General features: G+C 47.6%; 1 protein-coding gene across 5 annotated transcripts in view; it reads right to left on the bottom strand.

Moving 5' to 3' along the window:
- The window catches only part of SLC4A5 (solute carrier family 4 member 5), a 106008-nt gene that overhangs the window by 1798 nt on the left and 77014 nt on the right, over positions 1 to 27196 (bottom strand). For 4 of the 5 annotated variants that reach the window (XM_032880778.1, XM_032880780.1, XM_032880779.1 and 1 more), the window contains 10 exons: positions 24478 to 24536; positions 21779 to 21979; positions 17241 to 17354; positions 15855 to 16016; positions 14871 to 15049; positions 13567 to 13639; positions 6993 to 7061; positions 6164 to 6337; positions 3765 to 3917; positions 837 to 904 (listed from right to left, as the gene is read on the bottom strand). In XM_032880778.1, the coding sequence (XP_032736669.1) occupies positions 837 to 904; positions 3765 to 3917; positions 6164 to 6337; positions 6993 to 7061; positions 13567 to 13639; positions 14871 to 15049; positions 15855 to 16016; positions 17241 to 17354; positions 21779 to 21979; positions 24478 to 24536 (1252 nt within the window). Of the gene's footprint in view, positions 1 to 836; positions 905 to 1962; positions 2048 to 3764; positions 3918 to 6163; positions 6338 to 6992; positions 7062 to 13566; positions 13640 to 14870; positions 15050 to 15854; positions 16017 to 17240; positions 17355 to 21778; positions 21980 to 24477; positions 24537 to 27196 lie in introns of all 5 variants that reach the window. The other variant, XM_032880782.1, reaches the window with a different exon arrangement.

The raw sequence follows: 27196 nt of genomic DNA, 5'->3' as shown, positions 1-27196 counted from the left end.
GCATCTAAATCTGGAGGTTTATCTCCCTATAGACTTGGGATAGACTATGCCTTGCTCACGTGTGATGTAGTACAGTGATGCCCATCCATGTTAGGGCACCATGTAGGAGCACCCTACTGTCTTCCCCAGTAACAGCTGAGGCTGACTTTCTTGCCCCTGGATTTCTCTTCCGTTTTTGAGCCCTCCTTGTTTTCAGTCATCAAGTTGTCCACTTTTTTCCTGGCTTCTCATTAAGAACACTAAGGTATCACAGTTGGCACAGGGAGCCCTGGAAACAGCCGGGAATCTTTTTTGACTGTTCTCTCCATTTACTTTTTCTTTTCTTTTTTTTTTTTTTTTTTAAAGGAATCTCTACACCCAACCTGGGGGTTGAACTCACAGATCAGGAGTCGCACACTCCACTTAATCTTTGATATTTAATTAGGTTTCTGACCTTTGCTAATTAACCATGCTGTTACTTTATTCCACATAGTCCTGGAGAAACTGGTGGTGTGATCTTTGGGCTCATTTATCCTGGCATTCAATAATACATGCTTAAGTCATGTGTAGTTTTTCTCTGTTGTTTTTTCCCCAGTGTTTTTAATCGTACATAGTATTCCGTGATTCCTTTTCTAAAGTAGAACACCTTTGTGTACTGTAATCATGTTATGTCAGTAAGAGGACAGATTTGTTACTTGGCGCCAATAATCAGGTTCAGACCCCTCTATCTCCCAAGGTGGACAAGCAAAGGCCTTTTCCGGAGACACTGGCTAACCTGGGAAATTAGCCCCTCTGCCTTCCTGGCCACTGTTTAGTCTCTTCTCTAATACCCAAGGAGTCTACTTCATGGCCATTACCTTCGGTCGAATTCTGAGTCACTGAAGGAAGAATCAGAATGAGTAACTCCAACTGGAAGATCTTTTTCCTGGCAGGAAAATTAAAACATCAGTTGTGGAGCCAGTTTGAGGATGATACTGGAGAAGACCTTTCTCCAGTGCTTCCCTCTTGTCTTCCTCTTCTCCAGTTCCCACAGCCAACACTACACAAGAGGAAATCAGGGGCCTCATGGGTGGCTTCTGGCTCAGTTACTCCTTCCCCAGAGGGCTCTCAGCCAGGATAGGTGGGTGTGGGGCAGGGCCAGGGCAGAGTGAGAAAGGGTGATGGAAGTATACAAATGGGAAGGAGAGTTAGCAATTAAAAAAGAAGAGGTACCAATGATGGAGAGAGTGATGGGAAGCTCCTCAAGGAATCCCCTGGTAGAATCTTAATCTGGGCCTTTTAGGAAAGTGGCAAACCCTATGTTAGGAACACCAAGGTCGGGACTCAAGTGGGAGCTTCCTGATTACTCTGGGGATAGGCTATGGTCTTGATAACAGGACTGTCCTCTGGTAGGGGACCAAAGCTGGGAGGGCGTAAAGGCAGCTACAGAACCCCACAGGATCGTTGTAAGCAATGCTTACAGGCAGCCTCCCTTTCAGCAGGAGGAAGGTGCTCGTTCATACTGAATCACAGCCCAACCACTACGCTCTTCCCTGCTAATTTATAATCCAAATGCTATGCTACTTGTTTCTCTAAAGGGAACAACTCAGCTTGGATTTGAACCCTCAGTCATTTTCAACAACCACTGGAAAGCATGGGAGGCTCAATGGGTCATGTGTGGATTGATGTGGTCTGAAACAATTCAGGGGAGGGCCAGGTGGCGTCACAGGCCTCTGGAGGCACCAGGGGAAAGGAAGGAATGAGGGGCTTTGCCTAAATGGAAGTGAAGCTTGATCTCGGGCACCTGCAGGGTTTGATTTGGGGATTCCATTGGTTGAAGTCCGAATCCTTGGGGCCCAGTTCTCACTGAACTCTGCCTACCACAGGAGTCCTCTAGCATCTAAGACCATTAGGTCCCCCTGAGTTAAAGATGGAAATTCCTTGGAGGAAGAGGTGGAGAATTAGTAGTAAGTAGGAAAGGAGAGACACCATGTGTTTACTTACTGGCAATGCAGTGGATACCATTTTGGGGATCTGATTGGACACTTTCCATGGGAATCTTTATAACTGAGGGAGAAGGGAACTGGGGCTGGAGAGAAATAGTGGGAAAAGCTGATAAACACCACTAATACAACAGCTTTCACTTTCTTGCCAAGATGGAAAATACATGCATCCACAATGTGCCAACCACCATCCTCTCTACATCCAGTCTAAATTGGGTACTGCAAACACTGGGGCTGAGGGGGTGATCATAGCCTTTTGTCCTAAACAGGACAGAACTGTTCCAGGAACATTGATCAGAAGAGTGTCAACTATTATAGTAAGCGATCTCTCAGGAGTGAATCTCACACAATAGCTGGTGTTGCTGTAAAGATGTGTAAAATGAATTTGTGCAAATTGAGTCCCATTTTTCCATTGAATGTATCATGCTTTTCCCCAACCCTGGCACGTGGTAGCCACTCAAATATTTATTGAATGAATCAATGAAAGAGTAAGTATTTGTCTTTAAAAGGCACTTTCTTTGTTCTCAAGGCCTGTCCTTGCAAACCATCTAAATCATCAATGAAAAACGTGAATGAATGATGGGCCTCTTCCTACCTGGAAGAGGAAAGCAGTTAAGGACCAGGGGAGTTTGGGTCTATCACTACCATCAGAAGATGGTCTGACTGCCACCAGTCAGCAAGGATTTGCATATGAACTTGGATCTACAAAAAGCAAAAATCACTAGAAGAGTTCCAGGTGGATGCAGGGATGTGGGTTCCGGTTAGACCCAGAAGAACGGGAGCCAGGTGTGTTGCTAGATGGCATGGGCAGCTTAGCATGTTGGAAGCGATCAAAGTAAGGACAAAGGGCACCTAGGGAGCTCACTTGGTTAAGCATCTGTCTTGATCTCAGGGTCCTGGGATCAAGCCCCACATGGGGATCCCTGCTCAGTGGGGAGTCTGCTTCTCCCTCTCATTCTGCCCCTCTCCCTGCTCTTGCTCTCTTTCTCAAGTGAAAACAAATTTTTAGAAATAATAAATTTTTTTTTTTAAGTCAGGAACAGTTTTCTTAATTCCCTTTTAGACATTTAGCCATATGTCCATCTCGGGTGAACCACTTCTGTTTTGGAGGATTGTTTTATCGTCTCTAATGAGCACTTGAACTAGGTGATCTTTCTGCTTCACATTTTGTGTTCTGGACTGGCTTCCTGTCTGTTGACTCCGAGTGTTTTAGGGGTGGGATGGGGAGGAAGCATGAGAGGAAAAGATGGGGCAACCAGGTGGTCCCCAGAATCTGGGGAATGTAGCCATTCTTTCAGTGAGGACATCTGCCTCTCTCCCCACCTTCTTCCCTGATACCCCAGAGGCAGGCCAAGCAAACCTTGTTCCTAGTCCTTCCACCTGTCTAGGAGTCCAGTCTACTAACTGGTGTCCATCAGACTCTTCCCCTGAGACCTATTCCATTCTTTGGAGGTTAGTCCTCATAACCTTCCCCATGATGGAGCCAGGTCTTCTGCCCTGTCCCATCAAGGACCTGAACTGCTGTTGGTAACAGCACTGGGAGCTCACAGAATTGGGAGTAAATGGATGTGACAACCAGCCTTTCCCTGGGTTGGGGGAGGGGTTCGTTCTGAGGCTATTCCCACAAGCAGACAAGCTCTTAGCACCCCACACCAACACAGGCAGAAGACTCAGCTCATCCCGGACTAGGACCAGGTGATCACAGCTGGCCATCTGCGAGCCCACCCTCTTCCTGGCCTGGGCAGAAGTGGAGGGAGGGTCTCTTCATTGCTTCCCTCAGCCCTGGGCTCACATCCTCCCCACCTCCTCATCACTGTCCTCATGGGCCCCTTTCCTTCTCTTCTTTTTATCTGTCTCCTTCTTCTCCTTTTCTGGAAGGATGTTGTCAATCCAGGCCAGATCATGTTGGGAGAAGATGAGGTCCAGAAGTCTTCGAACGATGATTAGGCCCAGGATCTGTGGTGAGAGTTAAGAGAAAACCCTGAGATCAAGGCCCCAAACTCAGACATTGTTTCTTCTCCCTCAGACAGCTATGTTTAGGGACTTCCCTGGTATCTTTGGAGCCATCTCAGAGCTCTGACAAACCATCATTTACCACCTGCCCATCTTGGTTCCTCTCAACTGGCCTTTCCTCAGTTGAGTGGCAAAGCCTACCATTGAGCCGAGGGACAGAGCCTGTGACAGTTGAAGTGGGAAGCCAGGCAGAGACCGAGGGCTACAGAACTACTACAGTTATTCTTTAAATCAGTGGTCCTCAAATGACCTTCCATCAAAACACCCGAAGGGCTTGTTAATCCATACACTGCTGGGGGACCCCCGCCCAGAGGTCCTGAGTCAGCGGGTCTGGGGCCTGAGAATCTGCATCTCTAACAAGTATCCCAGGAGATGTTGGTACTTCTGGGTCAGAGATCATGATTTGAGGCCCACTGTCCCTCTGTCCCTATTTCTGAGGGCTGCCAATCTCTGTTAACAAGTATAAAGTATGGGGCGCCTGGGTAGCTCAGTGGGTTAGGGCCTCTGCCTTCAGCTCAGGTCATGATCCCAGGGTCCTGGAATCGAGCCCCGCATTGGGTTCTCTGCTCGGCAGGGAGCCTGCTTCCTCCTCTCTCTCTGCCTGCTTCTCTGTGATCTCTGTCCGTCAAATAAATAAAATCTTAAAAAAAAAAACAAGTATAAAGTACACTGAATAACATGTTCTGCAATATTGAGAATTTTTACAGTAAAGTCTAGAAAGTTTGGCTCTGCTCAGCATATACAAAAAGGGGGAAAATGTGTGCTTTGGGGAAGGATTAAATATTGGCCTTTTAATAATTAATTTCATTAATGGCCCAGGGTAACTAGTTATAAATAATTGTCCCTTCACTACCAAGAACAGGCCACTAAATGAAGTCAGGAAGAAAACGAGCCAGCTGGATTTCTGGCTCCTCACTGACCTGCTTCTTGGGAGCAAGCAGAGCTCGAGAGCTGGACAGACCTGAGTCTTAAAAATCCTGGCTGTGAAAACAAATTAGTGGTTGCTAGGGAGGGGCAGGGGTAGGAAGAGGCACGGTCTGCAGAGAAATGGCCTGGCGGGGGTGCCTGGGTGGCTCTGTGGGTTAAGTGTCTGACTCTTGATTTCAGCCCAGGTCGTGAGACTGAGCCCCCGGTCAGGCTCCATGCCAGGCATGGAGCCTGCTTAAGATTCTCTCTGCCCCTCTCCCACTTGCTCCTGCAGTCACGCACGCGCTCTTTCTCTCTCTCTCTCTTAAAAAAAAATGGCATGAAGGAATTTTAGGTATGATGGAACTGTTCCGTATCATGACTGTGGTTGTGGAACCACTAATCTGTGCATTTGTCAAAACTCAGAACCACAGAGTGAATTTGGGTCACACACACATGTTCTCTGAGCCTCAGTTTTCTTTTTTTTAAAGATTTTATTTATATATTTGACACAGAGAGAGCACAAGCAGGGGGAAAGGGAGAAGCAGGCTCTCTGCTGAGCAGGGAGCCCGATGTGGGGCTCGATTCCAGAACCCTGGAATCATGACCCGAGCCGAAGGCAGTGGCTTAACTGACTGAACCACGCAGGTGCCCTAGAGCCTCAGTTTTCTCACCTATAAAATGGGATTAGGAGTAGTATTTTAAGGCTGCTCTGGACTAAATGAAACAACGCTCCACACATGCTAATCCTGACTGTAATTTCCTTTCCTTTCCCCTTGTTACTGCTAACTCCCATGGGGACCCTACTGGTGAGGATCCATTTCCCACGCCCTGGAGTAGTGGTTCTCAAGCTTGACCGCACATTTGTGCTCACCTGCAGACTAACTACAGACACCAATGCCTGGGTTTCCCCAAGAGGTACCGATTTAATTGATCTGGGGTGAGGCCTGGGCACACAGTTTTAAAAAGCTCCCAAGTGAGTCTGATGGTCACCCAGGGTTGAGAATCCCATGTGGGCACATTTCAGATCCCACCTCTGTGTTCTCACTCTGGCTGCCAGTCCAGCCCTGCAGGCTTTCCCCATGATTAGCCCCCAGGCTCCCACACGGTCCCCCTGTGCCTCCCTCTCTATCTGGCCTGGACTCACGACCCAAATTTCTTGTTCTGCGCTTGCCTCTGTGACCCGGAGAGCGTCAAGCCATCTGCACCAGCAGACGGCCCCGCTGGGGACGCTTGCCCAGGCCCAGTGATCGCAGTGGGCTGGGGAGCCCGTGCCACCTTACCATGACCGGGAAGATGATGGCGGCCACCGTGGACTTGAGGATCCAGAGCACCGCCAGGCAGAGGATCTGCACCAGCGTGAAGAGGTGGATCCGGCGCAGGGGCACGTGCCGCAGGAAGGCGTGGTCTGGCTGGTGCTTGGCTGGCATGAGGAAGAGCTTGCAGCGTTCCCAGAACTGGCGGAGAGTGTGAGGCTCAGCCAGCAGTGGGGACCCTGGGAGGGAGGTGGCCCTGCTGGGGGGTTGGGACCGGGGAAGGTGGGAGGTGGTGGGGTCTCATAGGAGGTAGCCCCTTATCTGGACTAAGAATGCCCAGGATGGGGGCTGCAGGTCTAGGAGGACACTTAGGGAGCCCTTCGGGGAGGAGGTCTGGCCCTGCCTGGGCTTATGGCCCTGCTGCTGGCCACACAGCCACACGTGAACCCTGCCCCCAAAATGCAACTAACTGCGACACGAAGATATCCAAGACATCTGGTACATCCTGCTAAGTAAAGAACAACAAAACGTTTTCTTCTGCTTAGAGAAGAAGAGAGATGTAGTGAAATGCTCATTGGACTCCGCCCCATCAGGGTGGGAATCCTGAGCCTGTTTCCTCGTCTGTAAATAGGTTTCACAGCACCTACTTACACAGAGTTTATTACAGAACACCTATGAAGGGCCTGCTGTAGTGAGTTGACTTGGCACAAAGTACTTGGTAGTATCTTTATCACCGTTATTTCTCCACTGAACTGGGAAAGCGAGCACTTGGGGTTTCGGGAATATGGCAGCTGACATGGAGAGCTGACTCGGGGTCAGAGTAGCCTGGGGCTAGGTGGGGTGGTGAGAACCTTACCTGGATGCCGTTGAGGGAGGCCACGCCCATGTAGAGGAAGACTCCATACAGCACCGGCAAGGGAATGTACTGAAACGGGAGGGAAGCAGAGCTTTGGATTGGGCCTCTGCTCCTGGACAGGCGCCCTGTTCTGTATGACAGCATCTGCCAGGTCACAGAGGGGGCCTGGCCTGCCTTGGCTTTCCCCAACCCTGGTAGGAGCTAGTGTTTAGGGGAACTGAGCCTCTGACAGCAGATCTGGAGCCAGTGTGGGTGGGGAGCACTGCCCTGCCCTCTTTTCCCTGTGCAGTGGCTCCCCCGGCCCGACCACCCTGTTGCCCTGCTCCTGTCCCTGCCGAGGCCCTGGGGTTTGAAGACACACCTTCTGGAACACAGGAAAGCTCCACAGAAAGCCCTCTGCTGATTCTTGTCAGCTTCTCTCCCCTTCCAGCCCCAGCTGAGGACCCCCCACAAAGCAGCACTGCTCTGGGGACCTTTATTGACCTGACTGACCTCCATCAGCAGAGAGTACGTGCAGATTAACAAAAATTATACACCCTACATAATTGGATTAGAAAGCAAAACAGATGTGTATAGGTAAACCAACTACCACTAATTGCCAACTAACTGCTAATGGCTTGGTGGGCATCCTTCTTTTCTGATCATGCCCACAGGTAGTTTGTTAGCTTTTTAAAAAATAGAACTATATCACTCATACTGTTCTATGATCATCACTGTGACTCTTTAGGAGCCTTTTGAGGCATTTCTCTCTAAGCTATGTTTCTGCTTCTTTCAACGCCCCCCCCCAACTTTTTTTTTTCTTTTTTTGGAGAGAGAGAGTGTGTGTGTGTGTGTATGTGTGTGTGTGTGAGAGAGAGAGCTGCAGGGGGAGGGGCGGGGAGGGCAGAGAAGGAGAGAGAGAATCTTTTTTTTTTTTTAAGATTTTATTTATTTATTTGACAGACAGAGATCACAAGTAGGCAGAGCAACAGGCAGAGAGAGAGGGGGAAGCAGGCTCCCTGCTGAGCAGAGAGCCCGATGTGGGGCTCGATCCCAGGACCCTGGGATCATGACCTGAGCCGAAGGCAGAGGCTTAACCCACTGAGCCACCCAGGCGCCCCGAGAGAGAGAATCTTAATCAGACTCCATACTATGCCCAGCATGGAGCCCAGTGTGGGGCTTGATCTCACAACCCTGAGATCATGACCTGTGCTGAAATCAAGAATTGGACGCTCAGCCAACTGATCCACCCAGCGCCTCCTCCTCCTTCCCTTTTTCTGCCTCTTTGACATGTGCCACTGTGAACAGGGTCTGCTTTGATTCCAGGGTGGTCATATTGGAACATGTAGGCAAATACAGTCTTGTGCTCAACTTTTATTTATTTATTTTTTATATTTTATTCATTATTTGACAGAGAGAGACATAGAGAGATAAGGAAGACAAGCTGGGGGAGTGGGAGAGAGAGAACCAGGCTCTCCACTGAGCAGAGAACCCAATGTGGGGCTCAAACCCAGGACCTTGGGATCGTGACCTGAGCTGAAGGCAGATGCTTAATGACTGAGCCACCCAGGTATCCCTGTGCTCAACTTTTAGATGCCACTTAGGATGTTCATAAATCCTACCAAATAAGTAACCTCTTTTATCATAAGTTAGACTGGCCTCATTTTTTTTTTTTTAACAGAAACCATGATTTGGACCCATGTGCTGTAAACCTCAATCCAAGACATCTGATCTTAAAGAAGGGAAATATGGCCACTGCATCATTCCATTTATACATGACTTACATGGCTTAGGAGATTTTTTTGCCTAATTATGAAACAAAGTAAAAATTACCATGAACAACACTGTCCTAATCATTCTCAAAGTGTGGGAGCAATTGAGAGAGAAATAAAATCTTACAAATTTCAGATGGCTTAAAACTTCCCTTTGGGTGGGAATGCAAGCTGGTGCAACCACTCTGGAAAACAGCATGGAGGTTCCTCAAAAAGTTGAAAATAGAGCTACCCTACAACACAGCAATTGTACTACTGGGTATTTACCCTAAAGATACAAACGTAGTGATCCGAAGGGACACGTGCACCCAAATGTTTATAGCAGCAATGTCCACAAATAGCCAACCTATGAAAAGAACCTAGATGTCCATCAACAGATGAATGGATAAAGAAGATGTGGTATATATATACAATGGAATACTATGCAGCCATCAAAAGAAATGAAATCTTGCCATTTGCGATGATGTGGATGGAACTAGAGGGTATTATGCTTAGCGAAATTAGTCAATCATATGATCTCCCCGATATGAGAAAGTGGAGATGCAACGTGGGGGTTTTGGGGTATAGGAGAAGAATAAATGAAACAAGATGGGATGGGAAGGGAGACAAATCATAAGAGACTCCTAATGTCACAAAACAAACTGAGGGTTGCTGTGGGGAGGTGGGTAGGGAGAGGGTGGTGGAGTTATGGACATTGGGGAGGGTATGTGCTATGGTGAGTATGTGAAGTGTGTAAACCTGGCGATTCACAGACCTGTACCCCTGGGGCTAATAATACATAAAATGTTTATAAATTTTTTTTAATTATTAAAAAAAAAAACAAACTTCCCTTTGGACCTGATGAGGGGAACTGCACTAAGTCATAGAGAATTTGTAGTTACCAGTACCTGATCAAAAAGTCATGCATTAACCCTAGGAAATTATCTCCAGTCTTGTCATTTGCAGGTTCAAGCAGTGTTCTCAGCAAACCCCAAAGGTCCATGACGTCACACTGACAAGTGATGGGGCTGTGATCTAGAATTGGAGATTAACCCATCCAAACTCCCTTGGATCCCCCAGAAAGCCCTTTTCAAACAGTAATGAAAGAGAAAATAGAAAAAAGGTGCCTCGAATGTTAGATTTCTACTCTCTGTTGGAGGAGTCGACAATGATCACAGTCCCACAAATGTAAGGACACTGCAGCCTTCCCATATGACTTGAAGCTGAGACCATGAGAACAACTCATAGGGCTCAAAGAGGGGGCTTTTCATATGGCCAGGGGTTCCCTGGAGGCAGAATGCAGAAATCCACAGTCCTGAAGAACAGTGGCAAGGTGGGAGCAAAACATGAAACAAAACAGGACAACCCTTCAGGGCTTGAGAAGGACCAGGGGTTTGCAGAACTGAGTGGATAAGATGTTCATGCTGCCCATCGGATACTCGACCACTTCATCCTCCAACGTCCTCATTTGGCGAGATAACCAAAGATTTGCAAATTGGTGATGACAGGGCTGAAGATTATCACTGATCCTCTAGCAGTAAAAATCACAGTGTCTAAATCAGGACAACCATCCACTGAGAGAGACTTCATCCCTTACTGCTCCAAGTGTGGCCTTTGGGCCAGCATCATTGGCATTGACCGTGAACTTGTTAAAAATGCAGAATTTGGGGGGTGCCTGGGTGGCTCAGTGGGTTAAGCCGCTGCCTTTGGCTCAGGTCATGATCTCAGGGTCCTGGAATCAAGCCCCGCATCGGGCTTTCTGCTCAGCAGGGAGCCTGCTTCCTCCTCTCTCTGCCTGCCTCTCTGCCTGCTTGTGATCTCTCTCTGTCAAATAAATAAATAAAATCTTTTAAAAAAATGCAGAATTTTGGTTCTACCCATAGTTACTGAATCAGTATCTTTTTTTAAGTTTTAATTCTAATTTCAGAATAGTTAATATACAGTGTTATATTAGTATCTTTCTTTAACAAGATTCCCAGGTAATTTTATATATATATATATATATATATATATATATATATATATATACACACACATATATATATACACACACACACACACACACAAACACATACACATACACACACATATATATTCACATATATACAGATAAATTTTTCATATATTTTTTCATATATATGAAATACAGATGTATATATATGTATTTCATTTTTTTTTTGACCACCCAATATTGGGCTTGAACTTGTGACCCTGAGATCAAGACCCGAGCTGAGATCAAGGGTCAGATACTTAATTGATTGAACCAACCAGGCGTCCCTCCAAGGTGATTTTTATACACATTAAAATTTGAGAAGTGCTAGAGCAGAATTCTACTGGAGGAACTGGTACAAAGGTATAGTTAAGAATTGATTTAGAAACCTTGATAAAAATAGAAACACTAATAACTAGGATCCAATTTGTACCCTCTAAAATTTGTGGCACCAAAGAGCTCTCTCCCTTGTTGGCTATATAAAGAAGAATTAAAGGTCCAAGGGTGCCTGAGTGGCTCAGTTGGCTAAGTGCCCAATTCTTGATTTGGCTCCGGTCATGATGTTAAGGTCCTGGGATTGAGCCCCACGATGGGCTTCATGCTCAGCAGGGAGTCTGCTTGAGGATTCTCTCCCTCTGTCTCTCCCCCACCCTGCTCTCTCTCTCTCAAATAAATAAGTAAATAAAGCTTAAAAAAATTAAAAGTTCTTCAATTAATGTCTTAGGTAGACAGCTCTCTAATGTATGTTCTCTGAATCTGGTATGTACTCAGCTATGCCTAATTTGACAGACATGGGCAAATGATACAGTTGCAAAAAGGTAAATAAGCTTTATGGATAATTTTTTTTAAAGATTTTTTTATTTATTTGAGAGAGAGCACAAGTGAAGGGGGAGGCAAAGGGAGAAGGAGAAGCAGATTCCCACTGAGCAGGGGAGGGGCTTTGATCCAAGAATCCTGGGATCATGACCTGAGCCAGAGGTAGATGCTTAACCAACTGAACCACCCAGGCACCCTGGAAGATTTTTCTTATTGGAAATAAATGCTGGGATTAAATCTAGGACCTCAGATCTGGGTTAAGTTATATTTTTCTTGAACTGGCTATACAAAATATCTTTCCTTTAGCCTAAAATTAGCCTTACTACTTTGAACAGTAAGGGATGAAATTTCTCTCTCAATGGATGGTTGTCCTGACTTAGACACACTGATTTTTACTGCTAGGAGATCAGTGACAATCTTCAGCCTTGTCATCACTAATTTGCAGATCTTTGGTTATCTCACCAAATTAGTACAAGTGTCAAAATTAGTACTAGCGTCAGCTAGTGATAATTCCTTAATCACTTAACAATTTTGAAACCCAATCTTTTTTCTGTTGCTGTTGTTAGAAATGGTTTTATTTTGCTTAGTTGAGATGGAAGACATTTGGATAGTTGTCAGGTTGTGATGGGAAAGGTCTGCCTCAAGGACACTTGAGCTCTCATTTCCAGAAGCAGTTTTGGGTGGAATCAGTCTCTGAAGAAGTGTGTGCAAAGTTGCTGACTTACTCTGAAAGACTATCTTTATAAAAAGATATAAAAATATAAATAAACAAAAAAATGAAAATATATACACTATATACTTTAATATAATCAATGAGAAATCCTAAATCAACAAAAATCTAGATAGGTCTTCTCTGTTATAAAATTTATCAAATAGATTAATTAGTGGTGAGTAAAATGATGTTATATTTTTTCTACTCTTATTATAAAAGAACATGGGTAGAATTTTTTTGAGGGGGGATAGGATTTTTCAAATCGTTTTGTCATTGAATACAAAGACAATATCAGAGTCTCTGGAGTCTTGCAGACTCATGGAAAGTTTTCCATGATGGCCAGAGTAATAATTAACATTTCCCCATATCTGGCTTCAGAAGAGACCAAAGCTAGCGACTCTTTGATCAGAAACCTCTAGCCTCCAGACCTGTAAGAAAATAAGTGTTGTTTAGGCGCCCTGGTCTGCGGTATTGTGTTATGGCAGCAAACAAACCCAGCAGGTGAGTGGCTGAACTGGAGAGACAGAGAAACCTAAGCAGAGTGCTCGCGGATGCCCACTCTGGGTGTACTCTTGTCTGACTTCATCTCTTCCAGTTGGACTGGGGGATGTGACCAAAAGGAGTTTCAAACTGTGGGGGGTGGGGGTGGGGAACCAGTTATGTTGCCAGGACATGCAGGACAGAGGAGCAGAGAACAGAGCACAGGAAAACCTACAGAAGCCTTCCCCTTGTAAGTCTGACACTTCAGAAAAAGGGTGAGCAAGGAGGGGTCTAGTGAGCCATAAATCCCAATGTGGAGACACAACCAGGGCAGGAGGCTCCTGATCTAAGCAAGGATGGAACTTGGCCAAGGACACCTTGGGGGGCTCAGTCGGTTAAGCGTCTGCCTTCTGCTCAGGTCATGATCCCAGGGTTGTGGGATCGAGTCCTGCATGGGGCTCCTTGCTCAGCGGGGAGCCTGCTTCTCCCTCTGCCGGCAGCTCTCTCTGCTTGTGTGTGCACATACTTTCTCTCTCTCTCTGACAAATAAATAAATAAAATCTTAAAACAAAACCAAACAAAACCAGGATGGGACTCGGCCAAACTTTCTGAAGGAGGAGCATCTCCAGAAAAGGGAGGATAGACCCTGGGAGGAGTGGAAAAGAGCAGTGAGGACTGTCTAGTGCTGATAAGTGATGTAATGTTCCAGAAAACAAGGATGGTGATGAAACATCTCCTTGGGTCCTGCCTCTTGAAGGTGCATGTGGAGACCCTCTCCCCACTTCTGAGGCATCGGCCAGTGTTTCTTAGGGGGACAGGGCCCTAGTGGAGGGTGCAAAGCCTCACCTTCAGGATGGGAGCCAGGAAGACAGAGATGCCCGTCAGGATGAAGACGATGGTGCCAGTCACTCTTTGCTCCCTGGCAGACAAGGGCACACGGTCAGGGGGTACTGGGAGAGGCTCCCTGCCCATTCTAGCCCTCTGGCCCTGTGTGTGCACCTAATGGCTGTGTCCACGTCCTGGCCTCTGCCCTGTTCCCCATTTCAGGGAGTACATCTGCTGCCTGAGGCCCAGCTGACTGGCACACGGGAGGAGAAGGAATCCTGACCGAGGCAGCTGGAGGGGCATTTGGGAGGGTGTCCAGGGCAGTGACTAACAGCAGAGGCGCTGGAGCCAGACTGACCTCAAGCTCGGTTGCGTGGCATCAGGAGAGGCCCTAAATGTCTTCAGCCTTGGTAGAAGCAAGAGAGTGAGTGGTAGCTGCCTAGGGAATTGTGAGGCTGAAATGGGAATGTGCACTGCTTATGAGCCCTGCCCTTCTAGGCAGGAAGATCCTTGTCTGTGGGGAGTGACTAACAGGACTCGGAGGGAGGGGGCCCAGCTGCTGGCAGAGCAGGCGTGAGGGGTGGGAGTGCCCAGGCCCAGGCAACAATCCAGGTGGGAGCTGGGGGCTTGGGGGCAGACTGCTCAGGCCCAGTCCTCTGGGCTCAGGAGTCCAGGAGGGGACCCTGCCCTGGCCAGAGAAGGCACCCCCAGGGCTGGCTGGGTAGCCCAAGTATCCTGAGGCAGTGAGGAGAAGCTCTCTGGACAGCCAGAGTCTGGTGTGGGCTCACCCTGGAGGCCCTAAGAGATGGAAGATATGCGTGGCCACTGGGAACAGGCAAGGGAGTGGAATGGGCATGAGAGGAGAATGAGGAGGGCGTGGAGGTGATGGGTCATGGGCCACCGTCTAGGGAGTGGGGGTGTCCTGGGAAGACTGCCTGGAAGCATGGAGACTGGGGAGGACCTGCACCCACAGGAGGGGTTGGGGGACGTTGGGGGTGGGGAGTCTTGAGGAAGAGGAGACAAAAGGATGGGTCAGAGGGGACTGTGGAGACACTGAGTAGCCCCTGCAGGCGGCTAGGTCATGTGCACGCAGGCCATGGTGGTGCACTGCTTGCATTCCATCACTGAAAAAGCACCACTTAGAACTGAATTTTTGTCTCCCTCCCTCTCCCTTAGGAATATCACTCCTATCCTCACTGTTCCTGGGCTGCAGAACAGGGGACCTTTTTGCCCAGATAACTTGATGGTAAGAAAAACCTGCTTCCCTTCTCCCAACCTAAACAGACCCCAGCTCAGGCGGTCCCCAGTCACGGCTCCCCACCTACCTGACTCCCAGGAACTGGGGCTGCTCCCCAGGGGCACTGGTTTCTGTCTCCATCTTGAGGCTGTCGATGTGGGCGATGGAGATGACAGTTGCCGCCACATACCAGGGAAGCCCCATGAAGGAGCACAGGGCCATAAGGACACCCACCCAGAACAGGTCCAGATGGTAGCCGGCAGCCTTCTGTATGGGGCAGGGGGAGAGGAGAAGCTATCCAGAGAGTCTGCACCAGACCACCTGTTGGTCTGAGGGGGAGGGAGATCCAAATCTCCACCAGAGCAGCCAATTTGTGGAACCAGGTTCAAAGGCTCCCCTTGGCCTTCATTAGGGACTCTTGGGCTGTCACTAGCCTGAGGTGCTCAGGCATCACCAACCCCATGGTTTGCTGAGCTAGGGAAGGGACACAGGAAAGGGAGGAGAGGGTTGTTCAGGCTTGTTGAGGCCCTGGGCTTGAGTCCTTGGGAAGCAGGGCTCCTACCAGTGGCCACAATCTCTCTGCAATTCTTGAACAAGGGGTCTTGGCTGGGCAGGCTCTAGACCAAGCTCAGAGTAGTCTAGATTGGGATGGGGACAGGGTAGTTCAAATCTCCTCAAACCCAGAGGAAGGGACCAGAAGGGTTAAGGACTTTCCTTAGCCTCATGGTTCTGGGTCAAAATCCCAGATCTACTTGGACTCCCAAGTGCTTGGTCAGGAGGCACAGAGCTGGAAGGTCATTTTGGAAGAAGCAAGGAGCCTGTGCCTGGGGGCCCACCCTGGGTTTCGTCCTGGTCCTTGGATAATCACTCTGGTCCTGGCAGCCTTACCCGCATCTGGAGGTCACATCTCCCCTTCCCCCGCCCCCACACACACCAGAACCCCAGACTTCTGACGTCACATCTTGCTTTATAAATGGCCCACATTTTGACAGAAGCACCATCTCCCTTCTTTGTTCCTTCTGACTTTGCGGGAAGAAAGAGGTTGTGCTCCTCCTCCCAGCAGCCGCCTTACCCTCAGCTTATTCTCTTTCCGGTTGACTATGACGGCGGTGATCTGCTGGTCCATGAAGATCAGGATGGTCACCAGCAGGGCGGGCAGGATGCTCGCCAGGTACACCCACCATGGGTTCTTCCCAAAGGGGGCCACGAACCAGCCTCGGTCAGGCCGCGTGGGCTGAGCGGAGCAAATGGAAACAGCTCTTTCCTCTCTCCCTTGTCCCAGTGCACTTGCTGCCTGGGGCCCCACTCCCCCACGTGGAGTGCTTCTTGAGTACAATCTTTTCCCTTCAAGATGTTGGGTACCTGCAACTGTAAACGGACCACAGACGCAGACAGACTTGGGAAGGGATGGCGTTTGCTGCACTAGGAGCATTGGGGGCAGCTCCCTGGGCTGGTGGGGAATGGGGAGGTGAGAGCCTGGGCTGCAGGCAGGGAGCGTGCAGTCACTAACTGCAAGGTAACAAGAAACAGGAATGAGGCCCAACAGGCAAGAATCAGGAATTTGATGGGTGCAGTGCCAGACCCTTCTGCCTCTCCTCTGAGTCACCTGTCTGGGGAGCATTATAGGATGCTCTGTAAAACATTAATTCAGACTTGCACATTAGGACAAGGGATTATCTGTGCAGGAGCTGGGCTGAAATCCATCTTTGGTTTCATTTAAAAGCAAGAGGTACTTTTTGTGTTTAAGTTCCTTAGGAGAACCCTGAAGGAATCATGAGGGGGTCAAGCCCTCAAAGGCAGGGAGAGTGAATTCTAGAACCTGCACCTCTACACCCAGGGTAGGTGGCTGGTGCTCCTAGGGAGGGAGCCGAGCCTGAGCTTCCCTCTGAGCAAACAGCACCAGCACCAATGGGGTGATTCTCCAACTTGGTGGGCCCTTTCCAGGAGGGGGGTGGAGTTTATTAAAATGCAGAACTCCGGGCTCCATCCCTGGACCTTCTGATTCCACAGTTCTGGGGTGGGGCTGAGCAGCTGGCCTTCCTAGCAAGTTCTCAGGTGATGGTGTGATGTTAGTCTGGGGACCACATTTTTGAGAATCAGTGTTCTAAGGGATCATTTTCAACAGACCCCCGGTGACCCCACTTAAAGAGAGCTGGAGCCCAGGGATCAGAGCCCCAAAAGTGGAAATCAGGGGACTGCTGCTGGGCTGGAGCAGGGGTTTCAGCACCTCCCCAAGCCATGACTCCACAGCAGGATTTCACTGTGAATGTGCCCACAACCCCCCACGGCAAGGGACCTCCCGCTGGGAGGCTTTGTGGAGGAAGGGCGGAGCATACCCAGAGAAACTCCCAGGTTGCTTGGCTGAGAGTCTATGGAAGTTTGATCAGTCTAGAGAGGAAAGGAACTGCAGCTGGTGGGCAGGCCGGGCTAACGCCCAGAGCAGGGGCCAGGGGCAAACCTTGATGACGCTGGGCACGTGCAGCTTGGGGGTCGCCAGGCCGAAGCAGGCATCGATTCCACAGAACAGCAGGATGGAGAAGATAATGGAAAAGTCGGCTACCAGGGCCCGGACCTGCAGGAGGGAGATGTGTAGGTAAGGGAAGCCCCTGCCCTCCTCCCCAAGGGCTCAGTCCTTCCCTGCCAGCATGAGGAGCACGGGTAAGAACTTGGGCTTTGGTGTCAGCAGACTGAGGCTCGAATCCTGGCTCTGCCCTTGCCAGCTGTGTGACGTTGGGGAAGCACGATATCTCTTGGTGCCTCAGTTTCATCTGTGAAATGGACATAATGATAGCACCTCTTCCATAGACATAAGTGAACAACTATAACACACTCAGAGGGCTTGGCATAGGTGAGCGAATGTGGGAACTGTTATTAGTCACGTGGCATGGCGCCACTGCTGAAAACATTTTCTGGTGTGACAGACTGAGCTCAGTCCCCCATAAAGGGCGGTGACGGCAAGGCTGAACTTAGATCTATCTCCTGAAAATGTATGGCAGAGGGCTGCACTGCCATACCCTCGACCCACCTCGAGGGAGGTCCCTGATTCTGCTGGGGACCCCTGTTTGCTCTCGGACCTTCTGTCCACTAGAAGTCCTTCACCTCTTGCTCCTGTGTCTCAGGATGCCCATCCTAGGCCAGGTTCGTGACCTCACCCCCCCTGCCCTCTGACCAACGTCCACACTGTTGCCTTTTCTATGATCTCTTCAAAGAGAGTAGTTTCCAGAGAACAGCAGGGAAAGAAGTTAGGAAGGGCAGGGGCAGGTGATGGCACACTGAATGCATTCCCTGTACCTCCCTACTCCCCTTTAAAATTGTTATTAAAAGAACATATATAATTAATGAAAAACCCACATGGTGTAGAAAGCCAAGTCCCCCACCTCACCTTTCCTCACTCCAGATGTACCCATATGTCTGCTTGATTTTAGTTGTTCTGGTGATTTCTTCCATGTCATTATCTAATACACTATACTTCTAAATTTTGATTTACTAATTTAAAGCATGCTCTACTAATAAAGATTTGGCTTACTTGCACTGGCCCTCCTGCCCCTTCCTCAGTCCCAGTCTTTGAGAGTTATTTTCAAACCCTTTCTAGGGGTTTTTCCTTTGTTCTTTCACTATGTAGTGAAGACTCTCTTTCTGCTGACTTTGCCATCCACTCGCATGCTCTGTGGCGTGGCTAGCTGCCTCCTTTCCCACCACCAACCCCACCCATCCTGTTCCCTCTGTGACCCTTCCCTGTGAATCTTTACATTGTTAAAGCTGAGAACACTCACATTCTGCTCCATGACCACATGTCTTTTGTGGTTTATCTATGAGGTGATTCTAAAAGTTGAAAATCAGTAACAGCTTTATACTACTGTGATCATGTAAGCCAAGCAGCGTGCAGGTTTCCAGTGGTTTTCCAGCAATATCCCCAGGACTCAGCTCAAAAGTTAAGTTAAACCATATGAATTTTCCATTTTTTGTAGGGCAAAACAGTCTAATACACTCCATTTTGCGTGGTCCACCTAGCATAAAGATGGATATGATAAACAGCTGTGTACTCCCCATACTGTAAGAAATGAATGTACACCCATTTAGTTGATGCCTCTCTGTGATCCAGTTATGGCATCCCTGTCTCTGCTCTCTAGAGAGATCCACTGCTCTGAATTTGGACTTCATTATTTCAATGATGTCTTAAAACTTTTAGTAAATATGTACATAGCCCTAAACAAAATATGGCATTTTTTTGCATGTTTTAAAAATTTTACATAAATGGTTTCATATTATTTGTAATCTTCTGCAATTTGCTTTATTTGCTCAACATTATGTTGGTGCTATGTTTCCTTGTGGATCAATACAGCTGTAGTCTATGTGCATATGTGCTGTAGCTTAATGTATGATTATTTTGGGTGCCTGGGTGGCTCAGTGGGTTAAGCCTCTGCCTTTGGCTCAGGTATCATCTCAGGGTCCTGGGATCAAGCCCCACATTGGGCTCTCTGCTCAGCAGGGAGCCTGCTTCTCCCTCTCTCTCTGCCTGTCTCTGTGCCTGCTTGTGATCTCGCTCTGTCAAATAAATAATAATCTTTTAAAAAATGTATGATTATTTCCCATTTATTTCTTCATTCTTCTATTGATAGATCAACTTAGATTATTTTCTTTGTTTTCCCCTTAGAATCAATTCTTCTTTGAACATTCTTACACACGTGCGGATCTCTCTGGGGTATATTTCTGGGAGTGGAAATGCTCACTAGAAAATCACAGCCATCTTTAGCTCTACCAGACAGTGCCAACAGCTCTCTGCATTGCTCGTGCCTATTTACACTCTCAACTCGCTTTTCACCTCCTACACTTGGTGTCCCAAGACCTTCATATCTTTACCAGATGGGTGTAAAATGGTATTGTCTCATTCTTCTCTGAAACACTAAATTTCAGGAGGCAACAGAGCAATTTGTAAGAATTTAAGGGGGAAAATGCTGGTGATAAAAGAATTTCCTGCTATGTGAATTATATTTCATCCTCCAGGAAATAGACATTCTCAGATGCAATCAATGCTCTAGATCTTTTACGTAAGAGGTGACTTGGATACGATCTGGTTGGAAGTAGTGAGGAAGGGAGGGAATTTGTCTTGACGATGCATTTGTGTGGCAAGCACAGGATTTTTTCCACAGCTCATACACTACAAAACTTCCTAAAGAGTCTTTTATTTAGTCTTTATGAAATATTGAGAAAAATTCAGTTATTATCAATTTTATCATCATTAACAGGTGTAATAGTAGTAGTAGTAGTAGTAGTAGCAGGAGCAGTAATATTTATTTAAGAAGGCTATTAGGAAAGGGGTGCCTGGTGACTCAGTAGAGCATGAGACTCTCAACCTTGGGGTCATGACTTTGAGCCCACTTTGGGTGTAGAGATCACTAAGAGTAAATAAACTTTCAAAAGATGACTTTAGGAGAGTGCTCATAGGATTTATGGTAGGAGAGTGTTGCTAAAATTCTTCCGAGCACCCCACTCTATGGCACAGTTATTGCTTATATATGCAAGTGCTGTTTTGATTAATTAACGTTTTATTCTCACCACAGAAAAGAAAATGCAATTCATATTAGTATTTAGCATTTTAATAGCATAAAAGAATAAAGTATTTAGGAATATATCTAATAAAAAGTGTGCAAGAGCTTAAGGCCAAAACCTGAAAAAAATTATGGAGAGAAAAAAAGACCCAAATAAGTTGTGAAGCATGCAGTATTCATGGATCAGAGGACTTCAAATGTAAAAGGTGGCAATCCTCTCCAAATTGACATTTTGGGTCAAATAATCCTATCAAAATTCCAACAAATTCTTATTTAATAAAATTTAAGATGATTCTTGGGAAAGAAGGATAAAGAGGGAGAGTTTGGTCCATAAGACATATAGACTTAAGAGCCATACAAATGAAGACTGTGACACTGGCAGACAAATAAACCAGTGAAGCAGAATAAAGAACCTAGAAACACACCCCATCATATGTGAATATTTGACATCTGGCAAAGGAAGTATTGCAGAGCGGTGGAAAAGATGGTCTTTTTCAAAAAGTGCTATTTATATACATATAAAAAGAAACACTATCTCACTCTGTATGTCAAAATTGATTTTGATAGAACACAAAAGGAGAAAAATGATGCTTTTAGAAGATAACAGGAGAATATTTTCTGTCCAATATTTTCCTTGAAGAAAATTCTGATATATTTAATTATAATAAACTTTTAAACTAATATAAGAATTTATATTAGTCAAAAGCTACCAGAAAGAAATAAAAAGTTCAGTCATATAAGAGAAGATATTTGTGACACATATGATCACAAAAGGGTTTCTACCCAGAATATGTATAGAACTCTTGCAAATCAGAAAGAAAAAGATAGATTGCCCAGTAGAAAATGTGTGAGAGGGGCACCTGGGTGGCTCAGTGGGTTAAAGCCTCTGCCTTCGGCTCAGGTCATGATCCCAGGGTCCTGGGATCGAGCCCCACATTGGACTCTCTGCTCGGCAGGGAGCTTGCTTCCTCCTCTCTCTCTCTCTGCCTGCCTCTCTGCCTGCTTGTGATCTTTATCTGTCAAATAAAATAAATAAAATCTTTAAAAAAAAAAAGAAAGAAAAGAAAAGAAAATGTGTGAGAGATTTGAATAGGCACTTCCTTTAAGAAATTCAAAAGGCTATGTGGCCAATAAACACACAAGACTTTCAAAGTCATTAGTCATTGGGGAAATGAAAATTTCAACAACACAATGAGATACTACTACACAGAAAGATCAAAGATAAAAGGCTTACAATACCAAGTGTTGCCAAGGGGGCTTGACAACAAGGGAACTCAGTTCTGATTCCGAGTCTGCGCTCTTAACTTGAAAAATCCCAGTATGTGGGCCAGTGCTAATGTGGTGGTGTCCATCCTATCGGGGCCAGAACCCTCACGGGGAGACTCAATGGGGCTTCCTTGTGAACTGCCTAACTGTAGGCCCCTTCCTCACTGCACAGTGAGCTTACCTTGGTAGGGAAATAGCGGCTGAATTTGAACTTCTTCAAGGTCAGGGTCATGGAGTACGTCCCAAAGAAAAGGATGAAGGACATGAGTGCCAGGTCTGGGATGAACTGGCAGGAATTCCCAAGCAGCTGCCCACCGTAGTTCAGACATTCCTTCTTGCTCAGCAGAGACCAGTCCAGTGCTGTGAGGTTAAGGGGGTTGAACTTGGAGACAAAGCACAGGAGAGAAAGGGTCAGGGCCTTCCTGGGAAGTCAGCTGTATCCTTGCCCCTAGAGTCCCGCAGGCAGCCCACATACCCCTCCCATCCTCCATGGGGCCCAGCAACAGAATTATGTTCCCGGAGAAAGGCTATGTCAAGGAACAATAAACAGCAGGGCCCCTGGGAAGATTAGGAGCTGACATGTGTTTCTTCAGTGTGTTCTAGGATGCACTGCTGAGTTAGCCAGGAGAAGTAGCTCAGAGGCTGGGACGCCCTCTCCTGCAGCAGGTTTGGCTACCACCTCAGTCAGCTATGGATCTCTTCCCTGGAGCAGGTCACATTTATTCTTCCTTTTCCTTCCCCTGTGCACACCTTTTCATGTATTTCACCCTTGTCAGATCTCTCTTAGGTCAGTCACTTCCCCTTTTCATGTCTAGATGCCTAAAATCCAGGGTACACAAAACAAGTACATATACAGAAACACACGCATATATACACATACATATATCTGTATATATATGAATGATTATGTAGACATACATGTGTGTACACACATACCTGTTCATACACATATGTTTCTAAGTATAATAAAAGCAGGGTAATTTATAATAAAATTTAATATATATTTAAAAAAATTACTGTGTAGGGGCACCTGGGTGGCTCAGTGGGTTAAAGCCTCTACCTTCTGCTCAGGTCATGATCCCAGGGTCCTGGGATCGAGCCCCGCATCAGGCTCTCTGCTCAGTGGGGAACCTGCTTCCCCCACACCCCTCTGCCTGCCTCTCTGCCTACTTGTGATCTCTGCCTGTCAGATAAATGAAATCTTAAAAAAAATTACTGTGTAAATATTCAGGAACCTGCAAAATGAAGTAAACAGGTATCTGTAACCAGCTGTAATGAATCTTTGCATTAAGAGGAATGTGGTACTTTGAAATAATCGTAGTTTCCAATGAATCAGGCCTCCCTGTGTCCATACTCCTTTGCCATGTGACACCAACAGTTCTCCCATCAAAAAGTGAAGTCTATCTCTCCACCCTTTTGAATCTGACCTGGCCCTGGGTCCGCTCAGACCAATGGAATGGGGAGGAAGTGGCTTTGAGCAGGTTCTGGAGCTGAGGCCTTAAGGGGCCTTGCCAGATCAGCTCTCACCCTCTTGGCAGTGTGAGACTGCCATAGAGTGGGAAAGCCCAGGATCAGAAAATACCACATGAAGAGAGAAGTCCAGATTTGCAAGACATCTGCTAAATGCTAAGACCTCTCTCAGTCACTGAAGCTATCCAATCTGCCCCTGGCCAGGCAGTGTGCTTCCACTGCCCCACTGGGCCCGCCCCATATCTCTCTCCCAGCTCATCTCTTGTGCTTCCCCTGGGCGCTGCCACACGCTCCTGCTGTCTTGGCCGGGCGGGCCCACTCACTGTCCTCAGGACAGCTTTTGTGTTTTCCTTGTCTGCCCTTTTGTCTGGGCTGGTCCCTGGCCTGGAATGTGGCTCTCTCTAGGGAACCAACTTTCCGGACCTTCCAGACCAGATCACATTCCACTTTCTGAGGCTTTCCTCCCAGTTTGCAGGGTGCCTCCTGTCTCCATGGCTGGAAGGACACGTTTGGCCTATACTTGACAAATGACATGTTCTGCTTCTGCTGTCCCATTAGCCTTCATGTTCATCCCCACACATACATCACACACAAGTTGGAGGGCAGGCAGGAGTCACATCTGTTTTTTTGTCTTTTTGGCCCTCAGAGTGCACACAGCACCTCACACATAGCAAGTATCCAGGCTCAGGCCCCGGCTGAATCCATTCTTCCTCCCTCAAAATCAGATATTTGAAAGACCTTAGGTAAAGTTGCCAACCGAGCGGTCGGCCACCTCTGCAGGAGTGACGGAGGGAGCAAGCTCAGTGACACAGAAAGTCCCAAGATCTCCCCCAAAGCCTACCAGGAGCTGCTCGTCTCCCGCTGTTGGACTTCCCACCCTTGGAGCCACTCAGGCTGGGCCCCTCTCCTGAGGTCCACTGCCCATCATTGTGGGGAGAGGCAGACCAGACCGGATGGGGACTTGTGAGCACACAGGACAGAGCAGATCCAGCGAAGCAGGTTGGGGGGGTAGAATTCATAACCTTTCTGGGACTCTGGAGTGGCACTGTTAGGTGGGGGTTGGAGATGCTAGGTGGAAAGGCAAGGAAGAAGTAGAAAGCCGGCTGGGAAACTGTTTATACTGTTGTGTGGCCCTACTTACCATTCCTCCCCTCTCCCTTCCCTTCATGTGTGTGGTATTTATGCACATGGATTTAATAGGATGAGGCATGTTTTAAAGGGGAGGTTTTGACTGTATACATTTACAATAAAAGTCTGCATTTACACAGCTCACAGGTGACCCTGATGTGCAGCTGGGACTTGAGTGCGGCAAAGTCTGGCTGGCCATAAAAGGGCCTCTGTTTCCCAACCTCTCCCACTCTCCCCAAAAGCAAAAGCCCTCGAACGTCTGAGTAAGAGGAGAGGACTTACCAGAGAAGTGTTGGTGTTTGGTGTCAGCAGGGCTGAAGCATTGAACACGGTTGTATTCACTGTGGATGAGCACAGGACACGGGACTGGTCAGCACCTGCAGGGTTGGGAGCCCATGGCCAACACCAGGCCCCCTCCTCTTCCATCTCCCACCCTTGCTCGGAGCCCAGGAGTGGCTTCCCTTGTGAGGGCAGCTCATTGCGCCCTGACCCAGTGAGGACAGGGGTACTTGGACAGAACCACTGGGCTAGTCTGGGACAGCTCCTGCCTGACCTGGAAGGGCTGGCTTTGAAAACCAAAGTAGGGAATCTGCCGCCACGACATAGTGCGGACACAAGCTGGTGGATAATGGGCCTTGTGAATCCCTACCAGCACCTCAATCCATGTCTGTGCTCTCAGACATTTTCAAAGGACTTACTCTACGTCACACGCTACGCCAAAACGTACACACATCATCTGGCCAAGTTCCTAAATTCCCAAGTCATCTCCCCCTTTTTAAAGATGAGGTCATGGAAGCCCAAAGAGGTTAAGTCACCTGCCCACGGCCCACAGTCAAACAGCTGTGGCTTGCAGGAGTCCTGATCCATCCCAGGGAGCTGGCCCAGCCTGGATGTCTCCAAGCTCTACACAGTGAGCGTCCCTTCATACATGCTGCCCTTCTCTCCCCATTCCTGTCCACATGTGCTTTTTGTAGGTCAACTGTAAGAGTGCATTGGCTTTGCTATTAAATTTTCTAACCTGCCCCTGAATGCATGCTGTGGAACATTAAACCGAAGTCTGGGACCTGAAGGAGAATCAGAACCCAGAGGTGCTACTCTGAGCTGTTGACACATCCCTTGTCTGGGCACTCCCCTAACCCAGCCTCGTGTCCTGAACTGTAAGTGGAGCATATAAGGGTTCCCATCATAGGCCACGGGAAGAATTGAGAGCTGTTAATTCCCTTCCTGCGGCATTGTAGCCATTCATTAAAAAGGCAGGCCTTGGAGGCTGCCGTTTGCCTTCTCTCTTGCTCCTGCACTGCATGGGTGGAGAAGTGCCAGGTCCTCCTTGCCTTTCTTCTCCAAGTGAAGGCTCATTAAGTAATTCCAATGCAGCAGGTTTGGGGAGGGAGGGAGGAGGCCTGCTAGCCAGTTGGCCGGCAGTAAATCTGAAATGCAGTGCAAGCCATGTGGCTCCTGCTGGCCGCCCACCATTGGTTAGGAACTCAGAGCGAAGCAGAGAATATTCCTGAAGGTTCCTTCAACTTCCAACAAGCTGTCATGGAATGGAGGTGATCCAGGGCCCCTCTGTGTTGCCCACTTCTGGGGCGGTTGGGGCTGGGAGCCACTAAGGAATTCTGTCTTGACAAAGGGCAGAATATCCCTGAAAGTTCTACAAAGAAGAGGTTTGTTATGATTATTCTGAAGAGAGCTTCACTAACAGAAATCAGGACACCCGCTGTCTTCCCTCACAACGCTGACCAAGAGAACATGATGCACAGTTAACAACAGAGCAGAGAAAGTGGGAGAGAAGGCTAACTCAGGGCCACACAAACACTAGAGTTGGACTGGGGGCTAATGTCTGAGCCTAAGTGTTCAGGCGCCTTTCCATTGCCCAAGCTTATCAGACTAGACACTCCTTTGATGTCTTGTGCTTCGGCTTAGCCATTTCTTATATTGGGTAGGGTTTATCTGAAAGTCACTTTGAGATGAAGAAGGATAAAATAGAACATGGAAAATTCCAGAAAGGGTCCAAGTATCAAATATTTTTAAATGCTAGTGTTTACAAAGTGGTACTCACTTGGGATTGAAAGCAGCCAAGTCAGTGTGTGCAGCATCCATAAATAGAATACAAACCAGTTACAATGGAAACAAGATTAATTTTAAAAAGAGCACCCCCACACAACGAGCTCTTAGGATGAAGAGTGGGGAAGACTGAGAGGGTGCCTTGCCCAGACGGGGCTTTGCAGAAAAGCTAGGAACGTGGAACATTTTGTAAGCAAGTGGCCCGCAGACTGGGAAAGAAACACTCCACACTTAGTTCCCCCCTTGCCCAACTCCTGTTGTTGAGAACTTTCCTTTCATATTCTAATCAAAACTAAATTGTCCTGATTTCAGTTCCTTTACTCTTGGTGAAGAAACTGAAAATCTAATCTTACCAGGGTTAGTGGCTAATAATGGCTATGTATCACTAATTAATAGTTCAATGGAGCAATGGTTCTCAAACTTAGGCATGCATCAGAATCACCTGGAAGGTTTCTTACTGTACAGCTGGCCCTACTCCAGAGTTTCTGATTAGCAGGTTCGGGGTGAGGCCCAAGAATCTGTATTTCTAACGAGCTCCCAGAGGTGTTAAGGCTGCTTCTGGGGACCACACTTTGAGAACCATGGCGATAGACTGACCCAGAATCATGAGGTGACATCAGGCAACTGGGCAAGGCCAGAGGAGGTGCTGTTTGGAGGCAAGTAGATTTTCTTATGGCCATCAATTCCAACCTTTTATGCTCCTACATCCCCTGTTCTTAGGACATGTCTATGTTTGGTTTCTCCTGCAGACAGATGATTCTCAGAATGACCAAAGTGCTACATATGACCCCAGAATTAGGACTGTTTCTAAAAGAGATCAAGGCCATGTACTTCCAAAAGCCATGTTTGTGGGAACATTTGTGTTCAGTCAGTGCAACGAAACCACCATCCAATGGGCACAAGCAGCAAATGGGAGTGCCCTGATGGGGCCCAAGCC

Source organism: Lontra canadensis, unplaced genomic scaffold (assembly GCF_010015895.1).
Source record: "Lontra canadensis isolate GAN:19392208 unplaced genomic scaffold, GSC_riverotter_1.0 scaffold71, whole genome shotgun sequence".
Classification (NCBI taxonomy): Eukaryota; Metazoa; Chordata; class Mammalia; order Carnivora; family Mustelidae; genus Lontra; species Lontra canadensis.
Note: the sequence above shows the minus strand (reverse complement) of the source record. Positions and strands in the feature narration are given on the sequence as shown.